The sequence below is a fragment of the Mustela nigripes genome, chromosome 5 (genome assembly GCF_022355385.1).
Source record: "Mustela nigripes isolate SB6536 chromosome 5, MUSNIG.SB6536, whole genome shotgun sequence".
Taxonomy (NCBI): Eukaryota; Metazoa; Chordata; class Mammalia; order Carnivora; family Mustelidae; genus Mustela; species Mustela nigripes.
In genome coordinates this window covers 58187331-58204775 of record NC_081561.1, presented here as the reverse complement: position 1 = coordinate 58204775, position 17445 = coordinate 58187331, and the positions used below count along the sequence as shown (strand labels likewise).

Below are 17445 nucleotides of genomic sequence, written 5' to 3'. Positions count from 1 at the left end.
AAGGTTCGGCTGTGTTTCTGGAAAGGCGAGGAGGATGGAGAGTGTTTCTGGTGGGGAGGGGCGGGGAACAGGAGAGACAGGGCGTCTGGGAGCACAGGGTCCCCAGAACCGGAGACTCTCTGAACTGGAGCATCTGTTAGGGGAGCTGTTCTCTCTGAGGCTGAGTGTCGGTCTCCTGCTGAGGTGATGATCCCTTTAAAATTCTCAGCATTCTCACTCCCCCGGCCCGCCTCCGTCTAGGAGGCATTTTCTTCCTTTAATTTGTGTTGGTAGGCATCCAAGTCTGGCACCAGGCAGTCCCCACTCGGGAAGCTGGGAGGTGGTGGAGGCTCACCCAGGTCTAGAAAGGGAGCTCTTGCCGGGATGCTAACTGCAAGCTGTCTCCTTCAATCCACATCATCCTGCAGGATAATCATTTTCAAATGGCAAACAATAATAAAAGCTTTCCTCTATTTTGCTTCCAAGCGTCAACGTATCTACACAGGCTGTGTAGATGTGTGTGTGTGTGTGTGTGTGCGCGTGTGTGACTTGTCTGTCTAAGAAAAAAAAAGGCAGTTTGGGGAGCATTTGAGGATGTTGGGCAAGGCTGGAATTGCTTTGGGTGGCTTTCCAAATACTGTGAGAGGCCGACCTGAAACGTGGGTCAGAGATAGAAGAACTAGATTGTCATGTGACTTAAGTTTTCAGCCTTCATTTGGAGACCCTGAAGTCTCCCTCCAAATGAAGACTGAAACTTAAGCCAATCCTCTCCAGGATTGGGTCCCTTGTGACCATAGGGGCAGCTCATAGCAGAGAATGGGATAGAAGAGGGGGAACGCAGGGGCCAGATCTGCCTACTGAAGATGTGTGACTAGATCTTGAAAGGAAAGTCCCAAATCTTCAGCCTCAGCAGGTGGGTAAGCCTGATATTCCCTCAGGGTGCCTGTGTATTCTGGGGCTGCACAGAGTCCCAGGTCTCATTTTCTTGAAGAGTTTGGGGTGAAGTGAAGTCATTTAACTGGTAAGTAATTTCAACCATTTAAAAAAAATATCATATTTATTTATTTGAGAGAGAGAGAGAGAAAGAGAGCATGAGCAGGGAGAGGAGCAGAGAGAGAGGGAGAAGCAGACTCCCTGCTGAGCAGGGAACTGGACATGGGGCTCAATCCCAGGACCTGGCATGACCTGAGCCAAAGACAGATGCTTACCTGACTGAGCCACCCAGGCTTTCTGACATATTTTGAGATAAAAATGCAGATGAATAAATTATGGAATTCAATACAAAATTCAAAAGAGTTATAAAGCTAAAACAAGACTTTGGAGAAATCTTCTACTTGTAGTAGGTTACTTTGGGCCAGATTTAGGGTTTACTTTCTATAGTCAGGTGACTAGAGTGAGAATAATTGAGAAGTCCTGTCAGTGTTTGGGGCATTTTTCCAGAGGCCTGTGGAGTAAAAGGATCTTATAGAATTTTCTCTGCCCACACCCTGCCCTTTCACTCGTGCAACTCTCATAGTCTCTGAAACCCCAGAGCCCCCTCCCTTACGAGGACTCCTTACCATTCGTCCTGACCCAGCTGTGCAGGGCAGCAGGTGGGGCTAGCTTCTGTTGTGTGCACCACGAGGTCGGTGCTCTAACTGTCATACTCTTTTGGTTATCTGTCTCTGCCTAACAAACTGCGCCACCACTTAGTGATTTAGACAACAGCCATTTTATTGCTCCTGGTTCTGTGGGTCAGGAAAGCAGGTGGGGCTCCACAGAGCGGCTCTGGAGGGTAGCTTGGGCTTCCTCACAGCATGGCAGTCCGAGGGTAGGCAGAGTCTTCCCCGAGCTCTTAGAAGAAGCACACAAGTGGAAACCGCGCATCGCTGAGGGTCTGCCTTAGGGGGCGGATGGGCAGGGTTGCTTCCATTGTGTTCTGTTGGTCAAAGCCAGTCACAGGGGCCAGCCCAGAGTCAAGGGGAATGGAAATAGACCCCCAGCTCTTAAGAGGAGAAGAGGCAAAAGATGTTCAGTTGTCATCAAACAACCACATGTAGCTGACGCACAACCCGTCTGGCTTTGATGCTTGTGATCCTATCTGCTCTGCAATCATCCCTCTTAGATTTCCCGGTTCTTGATGGTCCCTCACAGGGCCAATGGCAGTGGGCCTTTGTCAACCCTTGGCAGTTATTTTAGGCACCAGTACCAGGAGTTTGAGAGGAGATTTGGGGGCACGAGGCATCTCCACACAGGCAGACCCCTCTTCATCCACACTTCTCTAGTGCTGGGATGGGTCAGGTGTATGTCAAATATACTGGAATTGAGGGACTCTTGTTAAAGGGAAAATAGAAGCTCACACCAGCTCAAGTTTTGAGATCTGCATGGGAGAGTTGGGTGGCAGGATTCCTCCAGACTTTCCCAGGGTACCTGGGGGCAGTCGGGCTGGGAGGGCAGCCCTGGATGCCACTGAGACTCAGCAGGGTCCAAGAGCCACCCTTCCAGGAAAGCAGAGAAAGAGGGTATTGTTTCCTGCCACTCGAAGCTGCTGATGACAGTACAAAGGAATGCAGTGGGGACCCTCCCTCTGCACTGGGGAGGATTAGAGACTGAAGAACCAGACTCTCGGCCTCTGGGCACAAGGTGTGGGAAGCACTGTGGGGGCACAGAGGGGTGTGAGCATTCCCTGGGGGGGAGACTTGTGGATTCTGGAATTGCACCCCTCCACCTCCCAGCTTCTGACAATTCCATGGACATGGTTTCCTCATGTACAAAATGGGGACACTGGTTCTCAGGAAAAAAAATTTTTTTGATGATTAAATAAAATAAATAGAAGGCCTAGCATGCTTCTTGCCACAGGGTAAACACTTAATAAGCACGAACTTCTTCCTCTCTAAAATGTTAGAAAATGAATCCTAGACATCATTGAATCCCATTTGTGCATGACCCAGCTGAGGCCTGGAAATGTTAAAGTGACTCGTCTAAGTGTAAGCAACATGTCTGTGAGTCCCTCTGTCCCCCCGTCTGCTCAGAGCTCTCCCTTCTGCCCCACCAACGTTCAAGCCCCTCCAAGGACATAGAGAACTTTTCCTCACAGCCACAGTGCAACTAAAAATGGCCACTTTTGCCTTTATTCTTGGGTAGAGTACACATGACCTTGAAGAACATAGGGGCGATCAGAAAATGCTAGCAGCACATTACAACATAACAGGACAAACAACAACAACAAACAACAAAGCCGCCAAAAAACCTAACGCACCACGCACAAGTTCTACGCAAAATTCTTTGAATAAAACCATCTCCTGAAATCACATTAGTAAGTCCTTGCTCCTCTATCAATTTTTTTCCACTTAAAAAAGTTATTGTAAAGATCAGAGTCATGACATTTCGGTCTGTGGAGTTCAATTTCCTGGAGCTGGGCAGTCAGGAGGCTTGGGGCTCTGGGGAACACAGAACTGGAGCCCCATCCTCTATTACCGAGCAACATCACCCCCAAACCCAGCGGTGCAAGGGAGCAACATTTGATTATGCTCACGGATTGTGCAGAGCGGACACAGCAGGTCTCCACTGCAGATGTGTGTGGCCTCTGCTGGGAAGGCTTGAAAGGCCGGGGTGTCTCTGCTCTGTCATCCAGGCCAGATGCCTGGATGGCCCTCACTGGGATTGTCTCCTGGGGGACATCTGTGTGGGTCTCTAGCGTGCTGGCCTTGGGGTAGTTAGGCTTCTAGCTTGGGTGCTGGGCTCAGAGAACAAGGGTCCCCACTGACCTGGTGGGGGCTGCCTGGCCTCTCTCAACAGAGCCTCAGAGGTCACATAGCGTCACCTTCACCATCTTCTATTGGTCCAAGTGTTCAGGAGCCCACCCAGATTCAAGGAGGGGGCCCCACTCTTGGGCATGAATCTCAAAGAATAGGCAGCCATGTTGTTAAGACCTCCCATCTGGAGATCGTGCTTTCTGGAGGCTGACTTCCCACCATCTAAAGGAATTGGGTGCCATTTCTGGAAAAGAAAGTCAGTCTAAGAAGTGAGATTGGGACACTTGATGAAACATGGGACCATCTTTCCTAATCCTGGGAAAGTATGCTTTTTAAGCAGTTTGCTTAACATTTTCTTCTGCAACACCGGGGCCGTGGGACAAGAGCACCTGCGTTTTAACAGGAGGGGACTGTCCCAGGGGACACTGAAGCCTTCACCTGGGGGCCAGTGTGGCAATGAACTAGACTTTGCATTTTTATTTTTTTCCCCACTGACAGCAGAGGAAACGTCAGTGCAGGGAAAATCTGCCCCCCCGAGCTGAGCAAAGGGAGTTGTAGCCCTCCTTTAAGAGGTGTTTGGGCCTCACCCTCCAGCCTTCCCCCCACCTGTGTACATATCCAGAAGGAACATCGTTTGTATTGAGTCCAAAGAGGAGTCTTTGAAGCCCTCAGAGATCTTCAGAGCAAAATGCTGGGTGAGGTCAGGGCATTCAGGAGGCCTGAATGAAGGGAGGGAGGCTGGGTGCGTGCCAGCCCGGGGCTGCTGGAGGCTGAGCAGAGCTCCAGTGATGCCCCGCTCACGCCTGGCAACCCAGCCATGGTATGGTCTGAGGCCAGAAATGCAAATCAGCACACTTTCCCACCTCTCCCCCATGTGCTTGTGCTCCCGACAGTTCAGAGTTTTGCTCTGGGCTGGCAACAGTGTTAGTCAACTTTGGATGACGAACCTCTCTCATTTCATCCTTGCCATACTCCTGTGAAGTAGGCATTCTGGTTCCTACTTTACAATTAAAAGACTGAGGCTCAGAGAAGTTAAATATCTTTTCTAAGGTCACACAGCAAATAGAAAGGGGCACTGGAATCCCCAAAAGGACAGGGCCTGTTTGCTTTTCCAAAATCAGCATGTTGTTGTCCTCCAGTCTTCACTCCATTCCACACTTTCTCCTGTGCTGGAAACCATGAGGTTTCTATCACCAGGCTTCTTGATGCTTGCAAAACCCAATCCCTTCACAGTTAGGGCCAAGAGGGAGTGTTCTGCAAAACGGATTTGAAGAAATGCCTTAGAGCTGTGCTGTCCAATAGGGTAGCCCCCAGCCACACTTGACTGTTTAAATAAAATGAAACAAAATTAAATAAATGTAAAATGCAGTTCCCCAGACATGCTAGCCATATTTCAAGCGCTCAATAACCACAGGTGGCTAATGGCTTCTGTGTTAGATGGCAGAGGGGTAGGGTATTTGAATCATTGTGGACAATTCTGCACAGTACTGCTTGAGAGACTACGTAGAGGAAGAGCCACATTTTTTAATACCTGGCACCATTGTCAGCTTTATTAATACTTTCAGTGGTACTTGAGGCATTGCTTTATCCCAAATCTTTTTCAGAGGTAAAATAATAGGTCATATTTTTATGGTACTTTATAGTTTACAAACTGCCCTCCTGTTCTTACTCTCATTTAACGCAGCAGCCTTGCAAAGTATGGTAGATAATGACGTGACAGGTGAAGTAACAAAGGTTCAGAAAGGTCAAGCAACTTGGCGAAGGTTCTATAAACAGTAGACGGTAGAGCCAAAATTTCAACACAGGTTTTCTCATTGTATGCTTTCCACAGTGAGAATTTGGGCATATGACGCCTGAAATTATCCTCAGGCAAAATTATTAAGTCAAAACTAATTTACCAGGGTTCTTGTGGGGAGAAGGGTGCTTGTCAGTTTTTCTTGTTTGGACCATCAGATTTTTCATTAGGTCTTGCCACTAACAAATACCTTTGTTTTCTTTCCAAAGTTGTTGGCAGCTTCTATAATTATTTTACCATGAGAACAGTTTACACTGGTGCATATTTATTAATTGGAAAATTACCTTTTTAAATTAGTTTATAATGAGAATGATTATGTTTACTGTCACTTAGACAAGTGGTAAATAAAAGAGAATCAATTAAAAAAAGTAACTTTCCAGAACTAGGTGAGATGGAAGATAGATCTACATAGAAAGATAACCAACAGGGGTGCTGGGGGTTCAGTTGGTTGAATGTCTGACTCTTGGTTTTGGCTCAGGTTACAGTCTCAGGGTTATGAGATCAAGCCCTTTGTTGGGCTCCATGCTTAGTGGGGAGTCTGCTTGAGATTCTCTCTCTCCTTCTGCACCCCCGCACCACCCCTGCTCTCCCTCTCTGAAATAAATAAAATCTTTAAAAAAAACCAACAAGGTAACCAACAATACCTGGTCAAGTATGATGTGTGTCAGATTAGCATATGAACAACAGTTAGTTTTTCACTCATTTTTAAATATAATTTAAAATATGTACCATCCACTGTTCTAGATGCTGGAGGTAGTAACCAAGACAGATGACCAGCAAACCTGAAATAAAATAGATAACATTAAGACCAGGTAGGACAAGAGTTTTGTGTAAATAAAAGAAAAAGGGGGGTGGGATAGAAAGTGATGCAGTGGGTGGGGATACTGTTTTAGTTTGAGTATGAACACTTCCACAATGGCCAAGTTCAAGCTACCAGTATGACATCACTAAAACGAGAGTTGTGTCCACAGTGGGCTCTCACGGGCTGGGGTGGGCTGTCTCCACCACGAATTTTCTTTCCATCTCTGCAAAGTGCCTGGGCACCTTTTCTATGGGATCTCTAGAGATCCTGGTCCCCTCATACTTTCTGAGGGCAAGTAGAAACCACAAATGCTTTTTTCTCGGCTAGCCCCGGGAGCAGCTGGTGCTTTGGGGCTATTTTGCCGGAGTTGGAGGCTTTGTTGTTTCAGGTTTCTGATAATTCCACGCCAGCCTGTCTCTGTTCATTGGAGTGCATGTGCTGGCTTGTCATTGCAAATGGTCACAAGGTCTGTGTTCCTGAAAGGAGAGGCCTGATTGTAAGCTTTCGCAGTATGATGAAAAAGAAGGAGCTAAGGCAGTGGTAGAGGAGAAAACCTGGCTTATGGTAAAAGTTCTTGTGCTTGGTCAAGGCCGTTTGCCGAAATCATTTCCCCGAGAAAACTTGATAGCATTGTGGAGAGGTGTTGAAATGAGGGGATTGGGATTTGGATCCCTCGATGACCTTGGGTAACCATGACACTCTTTGAGCTCAGTGTTCCTATCTCCTGTGTAAGGTCACGGTGAAGATTAAGTGAGCTAATGTGCAAGAGTGTGTGAAGATACATGCAAAGTGTCTAGCATGGTTTCCGGAGCAGGATAGGTACTTAATTCATGAAATCTCCCACGGGAAGAGCAACAGCCATGGGTATACAAGGAAACAACCCTAAAGCTATCCTCCTTGGGAGAACCTGGGAGGATCCAGACTGGAAAAGGTGGATTGAGGAAGACCCACATGTGACAGGTGCTGAAAGGACAGAGGAGTGGGTGGAACTGTACCTCCAGTCCAACAGCTGAGACTCTAACAACTATGAAACTGGGGCTTTATTTGCCATCACTGTGCCAGCTGGTGGCTCTGGATTCCTCATTAATTGAATGGTGACAGTGGTAGTGCCCGATGGTTGATTTCTCCAGTCATACTGGGGAAGTTGGGAAAGAAAAGTCCCTCTGAGTTGCTTTGTTTGCAAAGTGAAATATAAACTAAGAAATATACATTAAGAACATTGCCTGTAGCATCGGTAAATTGCTAGAGGGTCGTTGGCCAGAATTTCCTATAATCCTAGAGTCTATAGATGCTAATCATAGTCTAGAGCCTCTCTTTGATATTCTGGGACTGTAGTAGAATTGATAGAGGAGCTGCATTTGACTTAGAATGAAATACGACATTTCATAAGCCAAGCAATGCAGAAAGAGCAGACGAAGAAGTAGAGAAAGACAAAAAGGGTGAGCGGGGAAACATCCCTTGAAACATGAGCCAGGGAGCATTAGATCATAACGGACAAAAGATCTGAGCTCCCAAGAATCCAAATGTTGCCTTAAGAGCTGAGGAGCAACACAAGCAAGGAGGCTGTGGGGCTGGGGAGGGACATCCATGAATAATGGAAGGTGGTGGTCTAGAGACAGAATAACACCTTTCCTCCCAATGCAGTCCTAGGGAACCCAGCATGTCTGGGACCAGGACAGACTTGAAGCTGAGCTATCAGGACCCGTCTCATAGCATACCCCTCAAGCTGTGCTGGCTGGACCCTGAGCACGAGCCTCCGCAGTGAACTACGGCATCCTGCTAGGGTTCACACCACCTCTGGTATTCCTTGCACGCCCTGCGGCTCAGGGAGCTTTGTTTTCTCAGAGTGAAGGAAATGGCCAGGAGGGTGAAGTGGGCACGGAGAAACCAAATGTCTAGGAAATTGTTCTCCTCTTCACTCAGCCGGGTGAGTCCCTGAGCACCAGCTGCAGACAAGGAATAAGGGAGTGCCAACAGGTTAAGGAGGAAGAAAAGAGGAAAAATCAGGCAGGGTGAGCTACAAAATCCCCCGAGTCTGTGCAGGAGGTGGAGTGGAGAGCCACATTCTCTGTGAGGGCCTGGGTTCTTCGCGCCGCTCTGCCCTGGCTAGCCAGGCTAACGAGGGCAAGTCCCTTCAGTCCCTTCAGCTTCAGCTTCCACAGTAATAAAATGGCGATGCTGGTAGCCCTAGATGGGTTCCAAGTCCCCTAATCCTCTTCTTTTATCAAGGCCAGTGTCAAGGCTGGCTTCTGAGGGGTGCAGGTTTGGGCTGTGGTCCATTGGCTAATGTGGACAGGACCCAATAGCATCACCACCTTCGTGTTTCAGTGTTTGCCCTTCTTTTGTTAGGTCCAGTGGAGACTGGCTCTTGCCTGGAATGGTCAATACATGGCATTCACGGGGCGCCTGGGTGGCTCAGTCTGTTGGGCATCTGCCCAGGGTCCTGGGATCGAGTCCCGCATTGGGCTCTCTGCTCAGCAGGGACTCTGCTTCTCCCTCTGCCTCCCCCGTCCCAACACCGGCTTGTTCTCTCTCTCTCGATCTCTCAAATAAAATATTTAAAAAAAATACATGGCATTCACATTCTGTCTGCCACATCATACTAACAGCAGCTGACAGCATGTGTTGTTAAATAACCCATGGTTTCCCACTGCTTCTGGGTTATATGTCAGGATGTTTAACTGCATTGCAAGTGCCATTGAGACAAGGAGCACCTTACCTGGACATCATGGCTGTGCTCTTATATTTGGACTAAGCATAGAGGACTTTGACAATTTAGCCTGGGAAGGTCTCCTGATCTTCTGAGAGCATCTATGATGCTCAGGATAGATTTTCCACCTGCTCAAAGTATCCTGGGACACTTAGCTGTTTATCAACTGACTCCTGGCTCAAGGGACCAGTCAGTCCTGTTACAATGTTGCTTAACTTGTAACGTGGAAATAATAATAGCCGCCTTGCCTTCATTTTAGAGTTCCAGGGAAGTGCTTGGAAAAATACCAAGTGCGAGGCAACTGTACGATTATCAATAATGTTGCTATTATATGTTTTGATTGATGAGATTTTGATAAAGGGAAAGGCTCCCTGCCCTCCCCCCATCCATAAGACCTGTTCCCAAAAGTACATCTCAGTCCACACTCCAAAGACATTTCTTGGAACCACATCTTAGTGTGGTTCACCCAATAAAAAGCCCCTCTGGCTCCAAGTGGGCATGAAAGTTCATCACAACATTTGCCATCAATAAAAAAACAATTCTTTCCATATGAAAAGCATTACTGCTGTCAAATGGTTATTGAGTGATGATACCTGAATATTGGGAACACAGGAACAGGGAAACATGCATACAAAGGGAAACTTCACAGGGCCGCCAAATTGTAAAGATAGAAATGCCAGTATCAGAGGGAATTGGTTAAGCAGAGCAGGGTACGTTTGCCTTCGCTGAGCAGGGACGATGAGGGGAGAAGGAGTGGTGGGAGGTGGGGAGAAGCAGCAGGGAGGAAGGAGAGAATCAGAACCGCCTGGTAGATGCGTCGCAGATGAGGGGGACATGCAGAGTGACCGTGACAGCCCACAGACCATGCTGCCATGTGGCTAACACTTTCAATCCAGGAATTTGTCAAAAATTATCTTCTAGAAAATATGGTCACAACAGCTGTTGCCTTTATAATCAGAGCTTCTTTGAGGCCCCGTGAGAAGGTCAGCTGCTTTCAGAAGCCCAAGCCATTACCTCTGAGCCTTTCCTGCCAGGACATCCTGCCTGCTCCTTCATGCCATTTTCCCCTCTGTCACACTTCTGTTCCCGTTCCAGCTTCTTGTTCCGCCACACATGCTCACTTGCTACCACTTACCCCTGTGGTCATTCCTGGCTGGCCAGAAGAATGTTGGGTCCATGTGGTGGATGGGGTTGAACATGGCTTTATTCACTGCCCGGCAGGCCTGGCGTGAGTTACTTAGCTTTTCAGCCTCAGTCACTTGATCTCTTCAGTGGGAATGATCCATTGCCTTGTGGCTGAGGGTGAGAAGCTGATATAATCAAACAGTGAATATCCCATGGAAGGAGCTGGACACATGTGAGGTTGAGTGACCATATTCCTGGTTTGCCTGGGACAGTCCCTGTTTAGAACTGTTGTCCCTATGACATCAGTAATGGGACCCCATTTCATTCTTGAAAGTGCCATGGTTTGGGTGATAAATTGTATCACCTTGGGCATTGTGATTACCAACAGATGGAAATATGGGGGGTTTAAATGGGACTGGGAACTTTCTAAAGACCCCCAGGTCCTCAGAATGTGTGTCCCTTCCTCCTCTGTCCCAGAGCAGAATTTCATGTCTGTGTGTCGTGATTCACTTTCAAAATTAAAATTCTTCAGTTAGTCCATTAAAAGAAATAACCGCCCTGTTTTAATTTCAGCAACGGCCTTGGAATGAAAAGACTACTAATTACTCCAATTAACCAAGCACATTAAGTGCACATGTTCAAACGAATATTAACATACCATCCATCTTGGTCCTGAAATTCTTGAGATGCTGGGATGCATAAACATTTAGTGGAAGAAATTGTGACTGCAGAGAAAACACAAACAAAGCAGCCTGTTTGTTTGTGCAACTGTCTGCTTGGGGAGAAACAACCAAGAGACATGGAAAGACATGAGGGTGTTTCCCAGTTTATGTTTCCAATTATTGCCCAGAGGAGACAGAACAAAGAAACTCCTATTTATAGCCAAAGTCTAAAGTGGGAGGTGGCAGGGGTGGTGGGGAGGAGAAACTTCATCATGAGAAAACACAATCTACTATTGGCATTAATAAAATAAAATATAGTATAATAAAGCTGTAGATTATCAAAAGAACAAACCATCTTCGGGGAAAATAAAGGACTACTTCCATGTCTTGACTCCATGTATGATGTTCTCTAAAACGACTTTACTTACCAGGGGTGAGAGCCAAGGTGGGAGTGGGCTAACACCACTGGAGTGGAAGAGCTTTGTGGTGGAAGATAGGGCTGGTACCCAAGCTTCAGTCTATGACGCACCATTATACCTATTACCAGCAAGGCCAACGAAGGCCACGTTTCTTTGTGCACACCACTGTCCCTTCTCAGAGCTCAGACTTCAGGAAATGCTCACAGGAAGCAGAGGATGAAGCTCAAGGGCAAGGTTAGCTACTCAGAAAGAATTCCGGGCCATGTACAAAAAGGCACAAGTCTCAGGATCTAACATGTTAGCCAGGGATGCCACAGTGGTACCCTGCTTGGTATGCCAGTTCTGCTGTCCCAGCTTTGGAGGAGGGCACCTGTCTTGCATGATTATGGTTTGTCCTTTCTTCTTCCTTCCCTACTTCCTCCCTCCCTGTATCCTCTGTTTAAGAAATTAATTTTAAAAAATAAGTATTAAGTACGTACATGGGCCACACACTACTGAGATCCCTACTGTCAAGTAATTTTCTGTATCATCATCTCATTCAGCCCTCATAACAACCCTTTAGAAGTCTGTCGTTACCATCACCAGTTTATAAATGAGGAAGTTAGGGCTCAGAGAGGTGAGCTAAGGTGCTCAGGTCACACAGTTGGAGTTCTAGAAGGCCTGGGAAATGGCCAACTTGGAAACCATCTGGAGACACCAACATTGATGAGGAAAGTGCCTCCATTTCCAGGGAATTGGTTCCGTGCCTTTTGGGGCTAAGCACTGGAAACATGGCTGCAGAAGCATCCTGGTCTAGGGCACAGAGGGTGCACCTGCCAGCCCCATGCAAGTGCCCATGGTATGGTAGATATGCCCTCTCCCTTCTAACATCATATTTAAAATGTCACAGTCATTACAGATCATCTAGTGTTGTGGACTGGGATTAGGGAGGGTCCTGGGAGAACATGCAAATGAGGGGGTTTGTTTATTTTTTGCATTCTAAGCAAATTGGCTTGTGTTTTTGAGGCTCTGAAGGCCATAGTGGTCAACTCCCTTCAAGGGAAGCTATCAAGGAAGGGTCTCGATTCTGTATAACCTTTCTGAATGTCCAATGAGTTGAGTCTTTTTCTTTCTCAATCAGAGATTCCCTGAAGCTGGCTCAGGCTGGAAATGAATCCTCCTGCAGGAACAGACTAGAATAGGCATTATCATCACCATTCATTAAGTAATTTTTGCCTCTTCCTTCATCTTTAAGTACTCAATTGCTCTTAACTTCTCTGGACCTGCAGAAACAAGAACAGTAAACAAATTCTATCACTTCTTTCCTTTTGGGTTTGTCCTTTCCTTCCATCCCACACTTATTACATTGGCTCAGACAATCATTTTAGTTGTTCCAACTTACTTTTCTGATTCTAGTCTTTGTCTCCTGATCCTTCAATTCACCTTGAAGTCTCCTTTCCAAACAATGTTCTGTTCTGAGATCCCTACTGACGCAAAATTCTGCAGTACCCCATTGCCTATTTTTGAGTTTTTTTAATCACAAAAATTGCCCTTATGATTCCAAATTCAAACAATACAGGAGTGTATAAAGGAAGATAACCAACTTTTTTGTTTTCTATTTATCTTCAAACTAGAGGATTGTTATTTATTTTGAAATTTATTCCTCTTAACTTTAAAATGTTTCTCAATAAAATCCATGCATATGCTAAGCAAAAATTCATTCAAATCATAATAGAATTCATATTGAAAAATAACAGACTTCTACCCCACACTTTTCACTAGCATAGCTTGTCAAGTCAAAATAAAATGCCTCAGCAAATGTTTCAAAATTCTATGTGCCACAGTGCTGCTGGGGTTACCTTTCAAACCTTATTTCTACTCCTCTTCAATTCAGACCAACTACTCCCTCCAGGTCATGCTCTCCTCTGATAGTCTGCCTTTTAACTGGAGATTTTAACCCATTTACACTATTTGTAATAACTGAACTATTTGGATTCATTTCTTACTACCTTATTTTGCACTTTCTAGTAATATTCATTCAGATTTTTCCATATTCTTTGCTTTTTTTCTTCTTTGCTTCCTTGTTTTGAATTGCTTGGTTTTGTCCCCCCAACCCCAATTTCAGTATTTTCTCTGCATTCCAGTTCTTTTAGGGGTCACTCTGGAAATTTTTGTATGTATATTTAGCATAATAGAATTAAAAGTTCATCAATGTATTTAAGCTCTTTCTGAACAATAAAAAAGCAAAGAACTTTCAAATTATGATTATTCACTGCCAAATTTTATATACAGTGGTCCAGATTTTAATATTCTCTTGATTTTTAAGAAAGATTTATTTATTTATTTGGGAAGGAGAAAGAGAGCATGCAGGGTTGGAAAGAGTGGCAGAGGGAGAGTGAGAATCTCAAGCAGACTCCACACTGAGTGTGGAGCATGATGCAGGGCTTGATCTTAGCACCCCAAGATCATGACCTGAGCAGAAGCCAAGAGTTGGATGCCCGACCTTTGAGGTGTACCACCTAGACACCCCTTCCATTGATTTTTTAAAACCCAAAGAATCCTTGGTTTTTCAAAACTCTCTTGATTTCATTTTATACTATCAATTTCCATTTCTACTTAATCATGTTTACCTTAAATTAAATATTTGTGTACTGATCCTCCTACATTTTTTCAGTCCTACCTTCTGAAATCGTTTTTTTTTCCCCCCCCTAAAATACATGTCCTTTAGAAGTCCCTACAATGAGAGTGTTCTGGTAGTAAATTCTCTGTGATAGTTTGAGATTCCTTATTTGTCACCCCCTCCATTTTTGAAAGATAGCTTTCCTTGTTTAGAATTCTAGATTACTAGCTATTTAATATCAGTTGGTTGACATTAATGCATTTGATTTTCCTTGCCGTTCTTGAGAACTCAGCTGTCAGCTTGTCATTTTCCAGACAGTCTGCTCATTCTCTCTGATTGCTTTTAAGATCTCTTTGTTTTTGTTGTTCTGCAGTCTCACTATGATATGTTTAGGAATGGCTTTCTTTTTACTCATTCTGTTTGGGATTCTCTGGGCATTCTTTAATCCATGCACTGATGTCTTTCATTAATTCTGGAGAATGCTTAGCCATTATTAGTTTTAATGTTGCTACCTTCTGTTTTCTTTATTGTTTCCTATAGAATCCTCTAACCCTATTTTCTGGGTTTGTTGAATATTTTCACATTGTCCATTGCTATTTCCTTCTCTACTACAAGTTTGTGCAATCTCTTCAATATCCCAGTTCAGCAGTTTTCCCTTTTAGCCTCATCATTGAAATTCGAATTTCAATGTTTTTCATTTCTAGTTTCTAGTTAGTCATTTTTCAGATCTGGCCAGTTATGATAATCTCTTTTCTTCTTTGCTATGCTTTCAACCTTGTCTGATTTTTAAAAACCTATTAATTATACTAATTTCATATTCTGTGTTTGATTAGTTCTGGTATCTGTGGTCTCTGTAGATCTGATTCTAGAGTTTCTTGTTTCAGTTGACTCTCACTCGGGGTGGCTGATTTTCTTGTGCATTTAGTGATTCAAAAAAAAAAAAAAGAAGTTCAAGTTTCCTTGTAACTCATTGTATAATAATTCATTTTGAGGTCCCATTTAAATATATTTTCTGCCAGAGAAGACTAGAATTTGCTTCTGCCAGGTGCCTGATGCTATTATTAAGTAGAACCAATTTAAACCAAATCTTCAGAGTTTTCTTTCAGCCATAACAATTGTGTATATTCAGACTCCAAACCCATGGAAGTCCAGATCTGAAATTAGAAGTGGAGTGTGAGTATTTTTTTCTTTTTCTTTTGCTGTTCCACTCAGAGCCAAGGCCAAGCTGGGCTTGTATCTTTATCTTACTGTTCTCGTGGCATAAGCCTTTTTTTAGTTCACTCACTGAGAGTGTTGACCTTCATTATTCCTGGCTTCATTTATGGGGTCCCCACTTAGACCTTTTATTCACCGTGGGCTTTGGGTTTTGTCCCTTTTGTGGGAAATGCTGATTCAAACACTTAATGGCTGCTCTGGATTTGGGCTTTCTGATCATTTCTGGGGCCCAAGTAATTACTTCACTTTCTAGCCAAATCTGTTACACATTAGAAAAATGTTTTTCATATTTTATCTAGTTCACTTAGGAATTCTATGAAAATCTAGTTTGTCCTATTGTCAGAAAGAAAAGGCTTTGGGTTTTAGTTTGTTTCACTGGTGAAGTAGTAATACTTCCATCATTAAGATTTTTGTGAGGATTAAATAAGATACTGGGTATACTTCTATGCAGAAGCTTACAAAATGATGGCCATTACTGTTCTTGCCACTCTTCTGTTACTACTACTATGAGTACAACAACGATTACTACCAAAAACACAAAAGGGCCTGTTCTTCCATGGAGAAACAAAGAATTAGATGGTTGAAAGGAAAATAGTTGATTTTAAAAACAGTTAGAAATTAAGTTTTCTAAACATATTTCTCATATATATTACGTGTGAGGGCTTTTTTTTTTTTTTTTTTAACACTTTCCTGAAGTAGCTAATAACAGATCTCCCTGTAGGACTTGAGCCCTGTCCCCTGAGCTATAGCTTTGATAGGGGTACGTGTGTGGGCTAGAGGCTAGGCTCCAGTCAATAACCAGTGTCAGAGTCCACAGTGGAAACACTTCCGCTCTGTGCAGTGTGGGTGGGCAAGCTGAAAGAACGCCATTTATTGGAAGAAAGGTGCTACACATATACAACGAGGTGTTATATTTATTATTATTTCTATTTTAAATTATCCATCAGAGAAAGAAGACATGGCAAGAATTTTTAATGAGGCCCAAGGTCAAATTGGGTTCAGAAGCCCAAAGGAAAACATGGTAGTGCTCTGATCGGGACCTTGGGCAAGTGAAATAACCTCTTCACGTCCATCCCCCCTTGGGTGTGAAGCAGAATAGTGAAGCTGTATGGTTTTAGGAAGCTTCTACATCTCAAATTCTGTGACTCTCATCTCTTCCCAACTCATATCCCCCAGGATCCCTATTTCACCAGCTTCTTAGACCCACCACCATGGCTGTGCTAAAGAACACCATTTATCCAGTGTCTGCCTGGAGCCCCCCTTTCTCTGATGTGAGACACAGAAATCAGAGCCACAGTAGAAGCAGAATCCTTCGTGTGGCTTTGGCCTCTCCCGCTTCATGAGATGCTCATCTGTTTCGGATGTGTGGTTGGAATGGGAGGAGCTATAGCAAGGTGCCCCAGCTGCCATCTAAGGAAGGAAGTAGTTGGAACGGATGCCTGGGAGTGAGGTGAGCCCTGTGCAAAAGCAGACCACACCCAGAGACAGTCTGTAGATGTATTTTAAGAAGACTTGGGTGACTGGGTGGCTCAGCGGGTTAAGCCACTGCCTTTGGCTCAGGTCATGATTCCAGGGTCCTGGGATCGAGTCCCAAGTCAGGCTCTCTGCTCAGCATGGAGCCTGCTTCCCTCTCACTCTCTCTCTCTGCCTCTTTGCCTACTTGTGATCTCTATCAAATAAATAAATAAAATCTTAAAAAAAAAAAAAAAAGAAGACTAAAGCAACAGCCTGATCTTGCCCACGGCAGGGGGGTTTCTCCTTCAGCCTAGATGTCACCACCACAGCAGGAGTGCACCACCTATTAGGAGGAGGATGGCTGAAGCATGGTGGTGTCTTGGGAGTATCTGAATAATGGGTGGCTAGAGCAGGTGTGGATAGTATGTCCTGAGAGAAGGCAGAGGTGCTGGGGAGTGATAGAACTATGTTCAGAACTTGGGTCTCCTGCTCTTCAGCTTCGGGGGCCTCATCTCTGACTGGAGGCTGGAAGCCAGGACATGGGTGCTACTGTGTCATCATTTCCCAAACTTCGGTCATTGGAAGGCCACATCAAGATGGTTGCTGTATTCACCTGCCACCTGTCCTATTACTTCCTCGTATTTGAACTGCAGTTGAGTTTCTTTCTTATTGAAGTGTTTGCTTTACAGGGAAGCTTTCTGTTACTATCAGAGATGGAAAACCAGTATCATGTGTCACAACTGCAAGCCAATCACACATGCGCACCCCACAGTGAAAACAAAACAGTGTTGTTAAATCATAGCTCGGTACTACTACCTGTGGAATTCTCTGGGCCTGAGGTTTCTCTCCTTTTGCTAAAGGGCAGACTAGCCATTAGTAGGTTTACCAGTACACTCTACTAAGACTTTCTTTCTTCTTGATGTAATGAAGAAGACTGCCAAAGGATAGCA

General features: G+C 44.8%; 1 protein-coding gene across 3 annotated transcripts in view; it reads left to right on the top strand.

Moving 5' to 3' along the window:
• The window catches only part of RUNX2 (RUNX family transcription factor 2), a 223512-nt gene that overhangs the window by 133728 nt on the left and 72339 nt on the right, over positions 1-17445 (top strand). Inside the window, exon 6 of one of the 3 annotated variants that reach the window (XM_059400344.1) lies at positions 10719-11004. The exons of the other annotated variants lie outside the window; for them this stretch is intronic. Coding sequence (XP_059256327.1) covers positions 10719-10735 — 17 coding nt within the window. The 3' untranslated portion in view covers positions 10736-11004. Of the gene's footprint in view, positions 1-10718; positions 11005-17445 lie in introns of those variants that run through there. 3 annotated transcript variants of the gene reach the window in all.